The 15,816-nt window shown below is 46.1% G+C and overlaps 1 protein-coding gene across 3 annotated transcripts in view; it reads left to right on the forward strand.

The window, feature by feature from the left end:
- Nucleotides 1-14,315, forward strand: part of HEATR6 (HEAT repeat containing 6) — a 205,568-nt gene extending 191,253 nt beyond the window's left edge. For all 3 annotated transcript variants that reach the window (XM_063954808.1, XM_063954806.1, XM_063954807.1), the window contains 5 exons: nucleotides 8,560-8,682; nucleotides 9,884-10,008; nucleotides 10,106-10,202; nucleotides 12,075-12,279; nucleotides 13,281-14,315. In XM_063954808.1, the coding sequence (XP_063810878.1) occupies nucleotides 8,560-8,682; nucleotides 9,884-10,008; nucleotides 10,106-10,202; nucleotides 12,075-12,279; nucleotides 13,281-13,816 (1,086 nt within the window). In that variant the 3' untranslated portion in view covers nucleotides 13,817-14,315. The remainder of the gene's footprint in view (nucleotides 1-8,559; nucleotides 8,683-9,883; nucleotides 10,009-10,105; nucleotides 10,203-12,074; nucleotides 12,280-13,280) is intronic.
- The last annotated feature ends 1,501 nt before the right edge of the window (nucleotides 14,316-15,816 follow it).

A 15,816-nucleotide genomic window follows, 5' to 3' on the forward strand; every position in this document is an offset into this window, starting at 1 on the left:
ACTCATTGTTCCGGATTGGCCAAGAAGGACTTGGTATCCAGAGCTGCAAGAAATGCTCACGGAGGACCCATGGCCTCTGCCTCTAAGACAGGATCTGTTGCAACAGGGGCCCTGTCTGTTCCAAGACTTACTGCGGCTGCGTTTGACGGCATGGCGGTTGAACGCCGGATCCTAACAGAAAAAGGCATTCCGGATGAGGTTATTCCTACGCTGATAAAGGCTAGGAAGGACGTGACGGCTAAACATTATCACCGTATATGGCGAAAATATGTTGCTTGGTGTGAGGCCAGGAATGCCCCTACAGAGGAATTCCAGCTGGGCCGTTTCTTTCACTTCCTACAGTCGGGAGTGACTTTGGGCCTAAAATTGGGGTCCATTAAGGTCCAGATTTCGGCCCTGTCCATTTTCTTTCAAAAAGAACTGGCTTCTCTTCCTGAAGTTCAGACGTTTGTAAAGGGAGTGCTGCATATTCAGCCCCCGTTTGTGCCTCCAGTGGCACCTTGGGATCTTAACGTGGTGTTGAGTTTCCTGTAATCACACTGGTTTGAGCCACTTAAAACCGTGGAGTTAAAATATCTCACGTGGAAGGTGGTCGTGCCTTGGCTTCGGCTAGGCGTGTGTCAGAATTGGCGGCTTTGTCACATAAAAGCCCCTATCTGGTTTTCCATATGGACAGGGCAGAATTGCGGACTCGTCCGCAATTTCTGCCAAAAGTGGTATCTTTTCATATGAACCAACCTATTGCGGTGCCTGTAACTACTCGTGACTTGGAGGATTCCGAGTTACTAGATGTAGTCAGGGCTTTGAAGGTTTATGTAGCCAGAACGGCTAGAGTCAGGAAAACGGAGTCGCTGTTTATCCCGTATGCATCCAACAAGCTGGGTGCTCCTGCTTCAAAGCAAACTATTGCTCGCTGGATCTGTAACACGATTCAGCAGGCTCATTCTGCGGCTGGATTGCTGCTTCCAAAATCGGTAAAAGCCCACTCCACAAGGAAGGTGGGCTCTTCTTGGGCGGCTGCCCGAGGGGTCTCTGCATTACAGCTTTGCCGAGCGGCTACTTGGTCAGGTTCAAACACTTTTGCAAAGTTCTACAAGTTTGATACCCTGGCTGAGGAGGACCTTGTGCTTGCTCATTCGGTGCTGCAGAGTCATCCGCACTCTCCCGCCCGTTTGGGAGCTTTGGTATAATCCCTATGGTCCTTACGGAGTCCCCAGAATCCACTAGGACGTTAGAGAAAATAAGATTTTACTTACCGGTAAATCTATTTCTCGTAGTCCGTAGTGGATGCTGGGCGCCCGTCCCAAGTGCGGACTTCTTCTGCAATACTTGTATATAGTTATTGCTTAAATAAGGGTTATGTTATGGTTGCATCAGGGTTATCGGATGCTCTGTTGTTGTTCATACTGTTAACTGGGTAAGTTTATCACGAGTTATACGGTGTGGCTGGTATGAGTCTTACCCTGGATTCCAAAATCCTTTCCTTGTACTGTCAGCTCTTCCGGGCACAGTTTCCTTAACTGAGGTCTGGAGGAGGGGCATAGAGGGAGGAGCCAGTGCACACCAGTATCCTAATTCTTTCTTAAAGTGCCCTGTCTCCTGCGGAGCCCGTCTATTCCCCATGGTCCTTACGGAGTTCCCAGCATCCACTACGGACTACGAGAAATAGATTTACCGGTAAGTAAAATCTTATTTTTGAAAGTGACTTAAAATTACTCAATTAGCTTACAGGCTTTATTTGAAAAATAAATCTTGTTCTATAATTTTTTTCACTTTTGTTATATATAAAAGAAATATATAAAAAAAAAAAGAAAAGAAAAATCAGCCATTTGAAACCTTTTCAGAGCCCCAAGCCCAGTAATACACATTTATAGTCATCCAAAATGTATTTGCAGTTCTTTTTGGTACAAGCTGATTTCATAATTAACAGCCAAAATGACAGCAAAAGTTTTTCTCTAATTAGATAACATGTGAATCAGGAGCAAGTATAGCTGCGTTAACTGGAAATTGGACATAATAAGCGTGTTCATTTCAGCCAGAGAGTTTTGCTGCTCATTTGATATTTTATCTGTGAATTACAGACACTGGGTAATTTTTCAAACCCAGCCTGTAACATGGAAGTTAGGAGCTGATTGGCTGATGCGTTATCACCTTCCACTTTATCACTTCACCAGGCTTAATAAATCTGCCCCTCAGTTACTTCAAGGATTTGTGCACAGCTTTGTACAACTAAAATGTAGCTTTGGAAAAAAAATTTCTAAAACGCAAATGTATAATATCTTTGTATCTGAGCACAGTAACTGTACACACATTAGTACTCCTATTTGGAATCCATATGTATATAATATCTTTGTATCTGGGCACAGTAACTGTACTGTACACACATTAGCAATTTTCTTTGGAATACATGTTCTGGTAAATTGCTTGTTAAAATGTGAGGGACATTTTTAGAATAGCTCTAGCTTTAGGCCAGGGGTGGGGAACCTTTTTTCTACCAAGGGCCATTTGGATATTTATTAAATACTTTGAGGGCCATACAAAAATTATCAACTTAAAAATTAGCCTGCCCCCAGTAGATATGCCCCCAGTCAGTTGTTATGCCCCAGTACGTATGTACCCAGTACATATGCCCCCAGTCACTTGTTATGCCCCATTAGATATGCCACCAGTCAGTTGTTATGCCCCATTAGATATGCCACCAGTCAGTTGCTATGCCCCATTAGATATGCCACCAGTCAGTTGGTATGCCCCAGTAGATATACCCCCGGTCAGTTGCTATGCCCCATTAGATATTCCCCAAGTCAGTTGTTATGCCCCATTATATATGACCCCAGTCAGTTGTTATGCCCCATTAGATGTGCCCCCTAGTATCGCCGCTTACACACACACATTCAAAAAAATCCCCAAACACATTACTCACCAGCCAAGCTCCTGCTTCCGGACCGCTGCCCTCTACCTGGCCGCCCGCTTCACAGAACTATGGGAGAGACGTCATGATGTCTCTCCCATAGCGCCGCACATGTACACTGCCTGAGCCGGAAGCCGGAGCTCAGGAGTGGTAACAAAATCTCAGCGGGCGCCCAGCATCTCCCTTGGTTAGCTGAGCCTGACCGGGCCAGATCAAGTGGCTTCGCGGGCCTGAGGTTCCCCATCCCTGCTTTAGGCCCTCATTCAGGTTGAATCACAGTAGTACAAAAAAAATTGGCGGACCATTTTTAGGGTGGCTGCGTGATGTCACACGCAACCGCTGTGATGGACAAAATGGCGGTGGGTCGTCTGCCTTCGCAGCCGGGCTGTGCAGACAGGGGGCATCCACAGTTGCTGTGACCACAATGTAATTGCGGCGCAATCGCAATTACATTGTGGTCGCAGCAGCTGGGCGGCCCCCAGCATGTGATAGAAACGATTCATCCATCCTGAATAGAGTCCGTAGTTTTTCTTCTTTTTGCCCATTTTAAAATAACAAAGCTATTTATTCCAATATGCAATTTAGTAGAAAGCCCTATCTGCCCACCCCCTCCCTCTTCTCTTCCTTCTTCGTCTCTCCCCAAACAAGGATAACCAACCACCATGGAGACAAAAATAGGATTTGGTACCTACCGGTAAATCCTTTTCTCTTAGTCCGTAGAGGATACTGGGGACTCCGTAAGGACCATGGGGTATAGACTGGCTCTGCAGGAGACATGGGCACACTATAAGACTTTGAATGGGTGTGCACTGGCTCCTCCCTCTATGCCCCTCCTCCAAACCTCAGTTAGAAACTGTGCCCAGAGGAGACGGACATTTCGAGGAAAGAATTTGTGTAAACACAGCGAGTGTCATACCAGCGCACACCACGAACATACCGTAAAACGTGGCTTTCAATAGAATACCAGCCAATGGCATGAAAAACAATATACAGCCACAAGCTGAGAAAATATGTAACACAACCTGTGTGTCAACACAACCAATAATAAGACACCGCCTGCCATGGCCTGACAGAAAAGAAAAACCACAAGAGTGTAACCATAACCAATAACTGCAGACACAGTACGCACTTGGACGGTCGCCCAGCATCCTCTGTGGACTAAGAGAAAAGGATTTCCCGGTAGGTACCAAAATCCTATTTTCTCAGACGTCCTAGAGGATGCTGGGGACTCTGTATGGACCATGGGGTTAATACCAAAGCTCCAGACCGGGCGGGAGAGTGCGGACGACTCTGCAGCACCGATTGAGCAAACAAAAGGTCCCCATCAGCCAGGGTATCAAACTTGTAGAGCATAGCAAAAGCGTTTGAACCCGACCAAGTAGCCCCACGGCAAAGTTGAACCGCCGAGATTCCTCGGCATCCGCCCAAGAAGAGCCCCTCTTCCTAGTAGAACGGGTCTCCACCGACTTCGGTAACGGCAATCCAGCCGTAGAACGAGCACGCCGAAACGTATCACAGATCCAGCATGTAACAGACTGCATAGACGGAGGCGCCCCAATAATGCTGGGAGCATACTGGACAAACAGGGCCTCTGTTTCCCCAAACTGAGCCAAATTGGCGACCTAAATATTCAAAGCTCTGACTGCACTGAGAGACTTTGAATTAACTAACGCCTAAGTAACCACCGGCATCAAAATAGGCTGATATCTGCGAAACCCAGAAACCACTCTTGGCAGAACTATTACCCGAGTTCTCAATTCCTCTCAATCCACATGGAAGATCAAATAGGGCTCTTGTAAGACAAACCCGCTACTTCCGACACCCGCCTTGCGGACATCAAAGCCAATATCATGACCACTTTCCAAAAGAGAAATTGTAACACAACCTTTCACAAAGGCTCCAAACAGTGTGACACAAGAAAACGCAACACCACGTCAAGGTCCCACGGTGCCAACGTGTGCACAACTGGAGGTTGGATGTGCAGTACTCCTTTCACGAAAGTCCGAACTTCCGGAAAGGTTGTCAATTAATTTTTGAAAGAAAATTTATAAGGCCCAAACCGCACTTAAATGAAGCCCAACAGTCCGGATCCTCAGACCTCATTCCACAGGAACACAGAGAATTTCAAGCGTTTTGTATCTACCCTGATATCCACCTCCGACGTCAGCGACGTTGGGAGTAACAGTCTTCCCCTGTGTTGAAGAACAGTCCGAGAGAAAACAACGGTTTGCACTATTTGTGTCTTGACCTCACCTTAAATAGGAGAGTGTCCCAGTACAGCCTAACAATGGTCGTACTGCCCTCCCTCTGGTGAAATAGCAAAGACAATCTTGGATATTTACCCAAGTAATCTGAATGCGGAGAATAACGCATTTAACCTCTATTCTTTTTTTTCTTTTCTTTTTTTTTTAAACCAGGGACAGCAGGCCAATGCCCTGAACCTGACGCACCTCAGGTATGGCGTTGCGTACTACCGCCCCTTCCAGAGGGGAACGGTAGAAACTATTAGAAAATTCAGTGAGAGGAAACACCTGTAACGCCAGAATGTCCCCCTTAGGATGCTATAATTAACTCACAGGTCCTAGTCTATTCCCAGGCCGACTAAAACGTAGTAGCCAAGTTCCCACCGAAGTGAGTTCCAGCCAGATAGACTCAGCGATATGTAGTGGATGTGGTAGAACCAAAAAAGGACATCCGCTTCTGCGAACCTAACAAGGCTGCTGAACTCTTACCTTTCCCCTTCCATTGTCTGCACAAAAAGGAAAAAAGAGCGGTAACGAACCGGTTAAAACGACCGCATCCCACAAAACAGAGCTGGCCAAACCAGTCCTCGAGATCTACCAACAGTTCACATTTTCCAAACCACCTAACTGGTGCACAGGTGTAGTCATTACTAATAAGATGTGCTGCATTCATTCCTAACTGACAATTCTACAGATATCCAGGAGGCCTGGAAAACATGAACTGTTGGTAGATCTCGAGGACCGGTTTGGCCAGCCCTGCCACAAAAGAATGCGTCACCAACCATCGTGAAGGAGACTAACTTCCGAAGCTAGATCTATCAGTGGTATCCCACTAGTATCTTTCGGAGACAACCTCAGCATTTCCCCGGCCACACCTCCTGCCGAGACGCGGCAACCTGCTGCAATGTTATAGAGTAGAATCCACATAAGAGACCTTACTCACTCTCTGTAGGGTAATTCTATTGGATGCCTAACCGAACAGAAAACTCCCCCATGTGCATGCAAAGCAAATAAATCCAAAATATAGAAATAAAATATCACTTAGCTTCCTGTGTATGATCCTTTACGACAGGACTCCGCGGCGACCAGGAGTTGACTGTCACAGTATTCTATCCACAGCGGGAAAAGAATAAACGTTCGTACTCCTTGCGAGGATCTGAGACCAACTTGTCACGGCCGACCTAGAGCTTTATCAACAGAGCGATCAGCACATGAGAAGGAATACTATTACTTCAGCATTCAGTCTAAATCCGAATATGAATATATATATATAAAATGTAATAAACAATTACATCTCTCTCTCTCTCTCTCTCTCTCTCTCTCTCTATATATATATATATATATATATATATATATATATATATATATATATATATATACATATATATATATATATATATATATATATATGAGAGAGAGAGATATATCTCATACATATAAGCGGATCGTCCGGAGCCTTCTGGTCCCCAGTGACCTCAACGTGTCCTGAATGTGTATGATCATGTACTGAATGCCCCAGATGAGGATCTACCAGGAAACATTATAGTTGACAGGAAACTAGTATTCGTCGACAGTAGGCGTTAGTAATCAGGTAGAAGAACATTCTTGCGACCCCGAGGGGTCCGAGGGAAGTATACATTCAATAGTAATATTGCTCCCTCACAAATACTACCACGGCTGTGCACGAGCTACAAGTCTACGGAACCGTATCATACCTATACATAAAAGTATACATACAGGAATAAGTTAGTTATCACGGAATTAACGGTGTGTGCCGACAGGGTCACCCACAAACTACTGTGTCTCCCATATCTTGCTTTCTTTTAACAAGCATACCCCTACTGGCCTGTTGACTCTACCAAACAGGTTCCGGCGATGCCGACAGTGAACCTCATAAGTGTTTGTCGACACAAGTGGCTTATAGAGGGTATATCCGACAGGTAACTCACAGAAAAGTCGGCGAAGTCGACTGTGATCCGCCTAACTGACAGAGCACTCACCTACCGACCTATGTCGACTAAACTATAGTGGGCATCCGACAGGGAACACACAGGTATATAAACACATATGTACAACCCACAGTATACCAGCCCATTTGTGCAAACATAGTTATTTTCCTCTAAATAGCACTACCTCATGCCCCCTTACTTTTGCCGGGGACCAGCAGAAAAATGGCGCTGTGTCTTGTAAAGAAGGCTAAGCTCCGCCCCCTCCCTGCGCGCTCCAGCCCGCAAAGTATATACATTTCAGTATGTCAACGGGGTCTCTGTACAGTGTTAAGACACTGTATAGATGCACTGACACCCCCAAATTATCTATATACTGCTGCCCAGGGCGCTCCCTCCCTAGCGCCCTGCACCCTCATACCGACCGCCGGCATGTGGGAGTCATGGCGCGCAGCGTGACCGCTGCAATGTCTGGCGGGGGTTCGGAACGGTGCCCAGGGAGAGAATCTGCCTGTATGCAGTGTCAATAACTTCTAGTAACTTGCTGCCCAGGGCGCTCCCCCCCCAGCGCCCTGCACCCTGTGAGTGCTGTTGGTGTGTGGGAGCATGGAGCGCAGCATGACCGCTGCGAGTTACCTCCGTTACTGAAGTCTTCTGCCGTCCTGAAGTCTTCTGTACTTCTCATACTCACCCGGCTTCTTTCTTCTGGCTTCTGTGAGGGGGGTGACGGCGCGGCTCCGGGAACAAGCAGCTAGGCGCACCAAGTGATCGAATGCTCTGGAGCTAATGGTGTCCAGTAGCCTAAGAAGCAGAGCCCTTAAACTAAGAAGAAGTAGGTCTGACTTCTCTCCCCTCACTCCCACGCTGCAGGGAGCCTGTAGCCAGCAGGTCTCACCGGAAAATAAAAAACCTAACATAAAGTCTTTTAGAGAAACTCTGTAGAGCTCCCCTAGTGAGTGTCCAGTCACCTCTGGGCACAAAGTCTAACTGAGGTTTGGAGGAGGGGCATAGAGGGAGGAGCCAGTGCACACCCATTCAAAGTCTAATAGTGTGCCTATGTCTCCTGCGGAGACCGTCTATACCCCATGGTCATTACGGAGTCCCCAGCATCCTCTAGGACGTCTGAGAAACTATTTTGTGATTGGCTGTTAATGTTGGCAGCCAATCATAAAACATTCAGTAAGAAGTTCAGAAGATAAAATTTACCTTGGTGGTGGTCCCCTTAAAATGGTGATTTGACATGCCACATGAACAGGGATTAATGATATGTTTTTAATGCAATGTTTTCATTAGTTGAATTACATATGATGAGTAAAAAAAACTATTTTGGCATATTTTAAATTAGTGTATTTTAAACAACACATGAGTTTTTTGTTCGGGTTTTTTTGCAGATATACTAGCAACTAGACACTACTAAGCATTTCAGCAGTGATATTTAATATGTTTATATTTACAATTGCAGAATGACCGTCAGATACTTTGTATAACATTGTTGCTTGGTCTGAACCACAGTGAAAATCCACTGGTTAAGGCTGCAGCTGCACGAGCACTTGGTGTATATATCCTGTTTCAGTGTCTCCGACAGGTTGGTGATACTCTTTGCTTCACTTGTAGCTGGATAGTGCCAATCATTCTTCTGTCCTAAAGCAGGTGTTACTGTAAAGTGCTTTGTGGCTTTGCACGCTGTATATTAGCAATGTGTATGCCCCACTTAAGTGACGTCTCATCAGTAGTGGAAACCATGCTCACGACTAGTACTATTACACATAAATCAATGTTCTTAAATACTGGGGTGTAGAACTCAGTGACTACCAGTGCATGAGCCACACACAGGGTTTTTCATTAAGGTAGGGTAGAGGTTATTGCTCAGAAGTCATATTGATAGACCAGTCAGGTGACGTTTCGGTCTGATGCAGACCTTTGTCAAGACTCCCCTCCACAAGCGAAATAGAATGCTGCTGCATACATAGTGTCCTGCTATTACATAGAACTGTACGGGATGCAGTAAATATCCCAATGGACAGGATCCCGGCGGTCGAAATACAGACGCCGGAATCCTGAACGCCATAATCCCAGCGTCTAAATCCCGAATGCTGGTGTCAAAATACAGACAGTTGAAGCCCTGATCATTCTTACAGAGCGCGTCCTCCCACGTGGCGCGCAGGGTGGGGGGGGGGGGGGGTTGCTTCAGGCACTAGAAGGGGGGTTATGGGGCAGGGATAGTAAAATTATGCTTAGGTACCAGGGAGTGTTCGGGTTAGACACTTAGAAAGGGATGTTTAGGGTTAGGCCGCAGGGAAGGATGGGTTAAACTTAGGCACCATGAGAGGGTTAGGTTTAGGCACTCACAAGGGAGGGTTAGGCTACTTACTGGGGGTCTGTCGGGATTCTGGTGGTCGGGATGCCGCTGTCTGTATTCTGACTGCCGGCATCCCGTCCATTGGGATATCATACTGAATACCACTGTACAAAGGCTATGAAGTAATCACCCTTACCACATAGGAACTTAGTCTAAGTTGCCTTCCACACAAATACACACATTAGAGACCATTTTCTCAAAAGTCATTTAGCCGACCTGTATGACTTTTGCACTGAGAGGAAACTGGAATGCCCAGAGGAAACCCACACACACACAGGGAGAATAGGCAATGTACACTTAGGGCCTTGATTGGATCTGAGGCTAGAGCTATATCCATGGGCTAATAAGAGCAGCTACATCTTGTAATTCTTTTATCATTGCTGTTTGTCTTTAGTGAATTAACATTGATGACTCTTGTCTGTTGTAGGATGTCATGTTTGTGGCAGACACAGCTAATGCAATTTTGATGACTCTTAATGACAAATCTCCAAATGTTCGGGCCAAGGCTGCCTGGTCTCTGGGTAATCTTACGGACACATTAATCGTTAATATGTATGTACACTCATATATACATTTATAATAACCATAAAAATAAAATACCACTAAAACAGGCTAAGAATTGTTTTTATTTTACTGACCATTCTCTCAGGGAATCTATGGGGCAGAGTTTTCAGGAGGAATTCTCGGATCTGCTGCTCCTGAAAATGCTGAGGTCAGCAACAGAGGCATCCAAAGACAAAGATAAGGTACATGCTTCCGAATTGTTCTTCAATTTGATTATCCAAAAAGGATTAGTATAATATACTAGGTGATTCATCGCGCCCATACGGGCGCTCTTCACACAGTTGTAAGGGGCTACGCCCCATTAACCCTTGCACGGAGTATTACCTCCAATCATAATTGTGTGAGTGGTTAAATATTGCATGGACAAAGGGCGTGCAATAGTTAAGGGGTCGTAGCCCTTGCAATGGCGTGGACAGCACACGCGGGGCTTGATGAATCGCCTAGCAGGTGCAGATGGGAAGGCGGTCTGGGGGTGCCGCGGGTGGGGGAGGGGCGGGTGCCGTGGGTGGGGGAGTGGGTCCGGAGCTACCAAGGGTGGGCGAGGGGCGGTCGCGGTGGTGCCACGGGTGGGGGAGGTGCGGGTGGGGGTCCGGAGCCACCGCGAGTGGTGGAAAGTGGGTGTGGAGGTGCCATGGATGGGGCTTGGAGGTACTGCGAGTGGGGGAGAGGTGTATTATGCTTCTCCTCCTGGAAGCAGCTAAGCTGCTGTCCTCCTTTTGGCAGTGGCTCTCCTGGAGACTCGCACAGCTGCCAAGCAGCCAGTCACTATTAGCTCTGGTGTCCCAGCGCGCCATATTACAGGAAAGAAGATGCACTAAGGGCTGCTGGGAGCTGTCGTTTATTTAGTGCATCTACTTCCCTGTAATGTGACACGTTGGGACACCGGTGCTAACAATAGTGACTGGCTGGCAGAACTGACTGACTCGCTGAATCAATGTAAAAGGTGAGAGTGCTGTGCAGTGTCAGTGACACTGCACACCCACTGCACTGCACAGCACTGTCACCTTTTACATTGATCCAGCGTCCAGACATTACATCCGCGATATCACTCACTCTATCCGTTACATTAGCCATCTCTGGGCTTCCAGGCCGGCAGCCAAGGTGCTGTGTTGCGGAGTCAGGGCCTCTGGGGATCTGAGCACGGCTGTGACGGGGAGGCACTTCTGTGACATCATGCGCAGAGGAGGCTCCGGGGCTCAGAGAGTATGTGGCGCAGGGTGGGCTATGAAAGTCTTCCGCTGCACCGCTTTCATACACATCTAAGCCGGTGGGCGCAGCAGCTTTTGTTACACCTGCGCCGCGACTAGGGAGTGGGGATTGTTGATGCCGGAGGGGACAGGCGGACTGGCAGCAGGACATAGGTTGCTGCAGTAAAAGGTTTTTTGTTTCACCCCCCCCCCCATCCATACCCTCCAGCTGTACCTTTGTGCCAGGTACAGTACCTTTTTTTTTTTTTATGGTCTGTACCGATTTCTGGCTCTCCAAACTTCCATTGAAAGTATAGGAAAAGGGGCGTGGCCACGACGCTTTACCTGTGGCCACGCCACCTTTTCGAATTTGTAACGATTTTTATGTGTAAATTGTTGGAGGGTATGTTGCTGCAGATGCAGTTGGCCTATTTTGGGGTGTGGGCCTGGAGCTGCAGCTCCATCAGCCCCATTGTTAATCCTGCTCCCATTGGATGTAACCTGTGTGGGAGGGCGTTTGTCGCCCAATCAGCTGTGGACTGGGTGTGATAGACCTGCTGCTAACCCAGTGAGAGCTCCTAGCCACGCCCAGCGTTATCCACACAGACACAGAGTGACAGATCTGGGCTATTATATAGGAGATGTGAAATAAATAAAACGCATGTTTTTAATTTTTACTCTTGAATCTGAACATTAGGAAATGGTTTTATTTTATTGTAATGGGTGCTGGGGGTTGTGTTATTATACAGTGTTTTGGGTGGTTTTTTTCTAAGCAACATTTTTCTATTTTGTGTTTCATCTTCTTGAATGGTGTTTGACAACTTTTAGCAGCTAATAAATATACTTTATTTTCTATCTTTATTTCAGGTGAAGTGCAATGCTGTTCGGGCTTTAGGAAACCTGCTCCACTTTTTGCAGCCATACCACATTGTAAAACCCAGGTTTGGTGAAAGCATTGAGAGTTCAATTCAGGCCCTTATTGCAACTGTTCTTGGAGATGGCACCATGAAAGTGAAATGGAATGCTTGCTATGCTTTAGGAAATGTGTTTAAAAACACTGCCCTTCCTCTTGGTGAGCAGCTGGGATTATCTTCATGTAATTATTCTAGCGGGTTGTGAGCCATTGTAATGGGATGCAGTTAAATTCCCGTTGAACGGGATCCCGACGGTCAAAATACTGACGCGGGGATCCCAAAGGACACCACAAGCCTGACGCCTAGATACCGACACCGCTCGGGATACTGGCATCAAAATACCGGCAGCTGGAATCTCTAATGTCCTTCCAGCGAGACACACTGGCGTTCTACCGCGTGCGCTTGTGTGGGGGGGGGCGGGATAGGTTTAGGCATGATAGGGGGGTTAGTGTTCAGGGACAGGAGGGTTAGGTACCGGGTAGGGAGAGTTAGGCACTTTGAAGGGGAGGTTAGGGATAGGCATCAAGCGCGGAGGGTTACGTTTAGAAAGAGGGGAAGGGATTATAAGGCACCACCAGGGAGGGTTAGGTTTAGGCACTCACAAGGGAGGGTGAGGGTACTTTACAGGGGGCTGTCGGGATTCCACTGTCTGTATTCTGACCGCTGGTATCCTGCCCATCAGGAAATCATACTGAACCTACTGTTTACAAGTAATAAAAGTTGTTTTACACAAAAAATAAAGGTAGCAAATAAATAACTGCTGCCATAGTCCTAAAAACGGTGGCATATTTTAAATGCACTGATGTCGCCCTGGACAACTTTCTACTGAGTGAGCAATTATACTGTAGAATGTAGATCATACCTATGGTTTAGTGCAGACCTGGCCAACATGTGGCTCTCCAGTTGTGAAAAAATAAAAGTACCAGGATGGCCTGTCACAGTTTTGCTAATATGGAATGCTAAAACTGTGGCAGTGCATTGTGGGATGTGTAGTTTAACAACAACTGGAGAGCCACCAGTTGGCCAGGCCTGATTTAGTGGGTAGGTAATACCTACAGTTTAGTAAGTAGGTAATACTTAATATTTAGTGGTACCTTTTAACTATAATTAGGTTACCTCACACGGATACTGTGAAAACTGATAAATCTCTGTGTTCTAGGTAAAGCTGTATGGACTGCAGACGCTTATAATGCTCTCACCACTGTTGTGAAGTCATGTAAGAATTTCAAAGTCCGGATTAAATCGGCAATGGCTCTCTCCACACCTTCAAGAAGAGAACAATATGGAACTATTGAACAATACTGCAATATCTGGAATTCTTTGGTTATGGCATTGCAAAAGAGTGAGGACACTGAAGATTTTCTGGAATTCAAATATTGTGCTAGTTTACGCGCACAAATCTGCCAAGCTTTAATACACATGTTGAGCATGGCAAGCCTAGGAGATCTACCTTGTATTCGGAAGACCCTGCTGGAGACAGGAGACACAATCAGGAATTACATATTGCAGTATGTCGAGTCGGGAGTAGATAAAGATGACACACAAGGAGAACATGAAGAGAGGGATCAAATGCTTCAGAAGGCAATTGATCAAGTACGCAGTATACAGGAAGCTCCAGTAGGTGCAAAAGTGATTCCCGAGGTGGCTTTCTTAGAAGACATTTTACTGAGTAGTGAGAAAAACATAAAAGCTTAGCAGACCTCAGACAATAGACTAAAATGACGTTAATGTACCGGGCTCCATGTATGATACTGAAATACAAATACAGGGGTATGTTCTGTAGGAATATGTTTTTAAACATTTCAGCATTACAGCCAACTGCTGCACTTTACAGGTAACATTTCATATGTGAATTTCACAATTAATTTGTACAACTTTATGAAGTTTACACATGGAATTTGGGCTGGAGAGGTATCAAACCGTGGAGTGAGATAAAGTACCAACCAATCGGCTTCTTTCACTTTATAGGCAAATTACAGGAGCTGTTTGGTTAGTTCTCTCTCTCTCCAAGCTTTGATACATCTTCCCCTTTGTTACAAAACAAGATTATCATAAGAATCTGGTTTTTGGAATTTTTTTAGTGTAATTTAACAGATTTTAGATTGGTCTTCCTCATGAATTGTCAAGACATTTATTAAAGCTCTCCTTTTATAACTTCACTGTATTCAATAAATTGTGTGGAGCATTTTCTTAATATTATTACTTGTGAATGCACTATGTTTTGAACATGTTTATTTATTACCAGTTATTTATGTACAGAGAATATTTGGCCATTCACATCAGTCCCTGCCACAGTGAGGCTTACAATCTATATTCCCTACTACATGTACACGCACACACATTCACACTAGGGTTAATTTTGTTGGGAGCCAATTAATCTACCAGCATGTTTTTGGATTGTGGGAGGAAACCCACGGAGGTACAGGGAGAATATACAAACTCCACACAGTTAGGGCCATATTGGGAATGAAACCCATGACCTCAGTACTGTGAGGTACTAATGCTAACCATTACACTGTCCGTGTTACCTTATAGTGGGTGTTGATCTATTCAATCAATGTATTACTTTTTTTTTTTTAGCAGTTACAGTAAATAGATTTTGATGCTGCTTTAGGAACAAAGCAGCAAGTCAGTAACTATGCCCCTTGGTAGAACCGTGTTACACTGCAGTTGTGGGAGATTTAAAATGTGCAGAGAGATTAGATCTGAGGGGTATGTCCAATCTCCTCTAAATTGTAGTGTAGAGATGTGTCCACATAAAATTATCCTTCTATCACAATAAAAAATTGCCCCTTATCATGCGCCACACACTTCGCGACTTAGCTGCTTCAAAACACTATTCCTAATTGCCTAGTACACTATGAGCCTAATTCAGACCTGATCGCTACTGTGCAGACAATCAGATCTGAACTGCGCATGACAGAGATGCGATCGGCATCTCTGCCCAGCGATTGCCTCTGCCGGATTAACAGGCAGAGGCATTAGCTGGGCGGGAGGTGGCAGGCCAGCGGCATTGGGCCGCCGTTTTGGGGGCGCGGTCTGGGCAACGCAGGCGTGCCTGGACCGTGCAGGGGGCGGGCCGCAGCGGCTGCGTGACATCACACACAGTGGCTGTGACCCGGAGAGCAATGGGTAGCTACCTGCCAGCGCACAGGAGCTGAGCTGGTAGGGAGCTACTCTTCAGGTGCAAAAGCATCACCGCCGTGTGATGCTTTTGTACCTGTGCGGCGGGGGGAGGGCCAGACATGCGGGGCGTACTAGCCTTGTGCTGGACGTCCCCCCGCATGTCAAGGTGAATTAGGCCCTATAAGCGAACTAAGAAGCAAAACTGAGGAAAAAGCAAAATCGGGGGTAAAAAGGCAACGATAAAAGTGGCTCGCGCCATGCATCATTGTGCTTAATTTGTGACTGAATACTATTTTATTTGGTACAAAAAAACGAGTTTTATGGTAAGAACTTACCATTGTTAAAACTCTTTCTGCGAGGTACACTGGGCTCCACAAGGATGGACAATGGGGTGTAGAGTAGGATCTTGATCCGAGGCACCAACAGGCTCAAAGCTTTGACTGTTCCCAGAATGCACAGCGCTGCCTCCTCTATAACCCCGCCTCTCTGCACAGGAGCTCAGTTTTTAGTTAACCAGCCCAATGCAGTAGCAGGAAAAGAGACGACAACGGTTAGTAGCCACATACACC

Source organism: Pseudophryne corroboree, chromosome 2 (assembly GCF_028390025.1).
Source record: "Pseudophryne corroboree isolate aPseCor3 chromosome 2, aPseCor3.hap2, whole genome shotgun sequence".
In the NCBI taxonomy this organism is placed as follows: Eukaryota; Metazoa; Chordata; class Amphibia; order Anura; family Myobatrachidae; genus Pseudophryne; species Pseudophryne corroboree.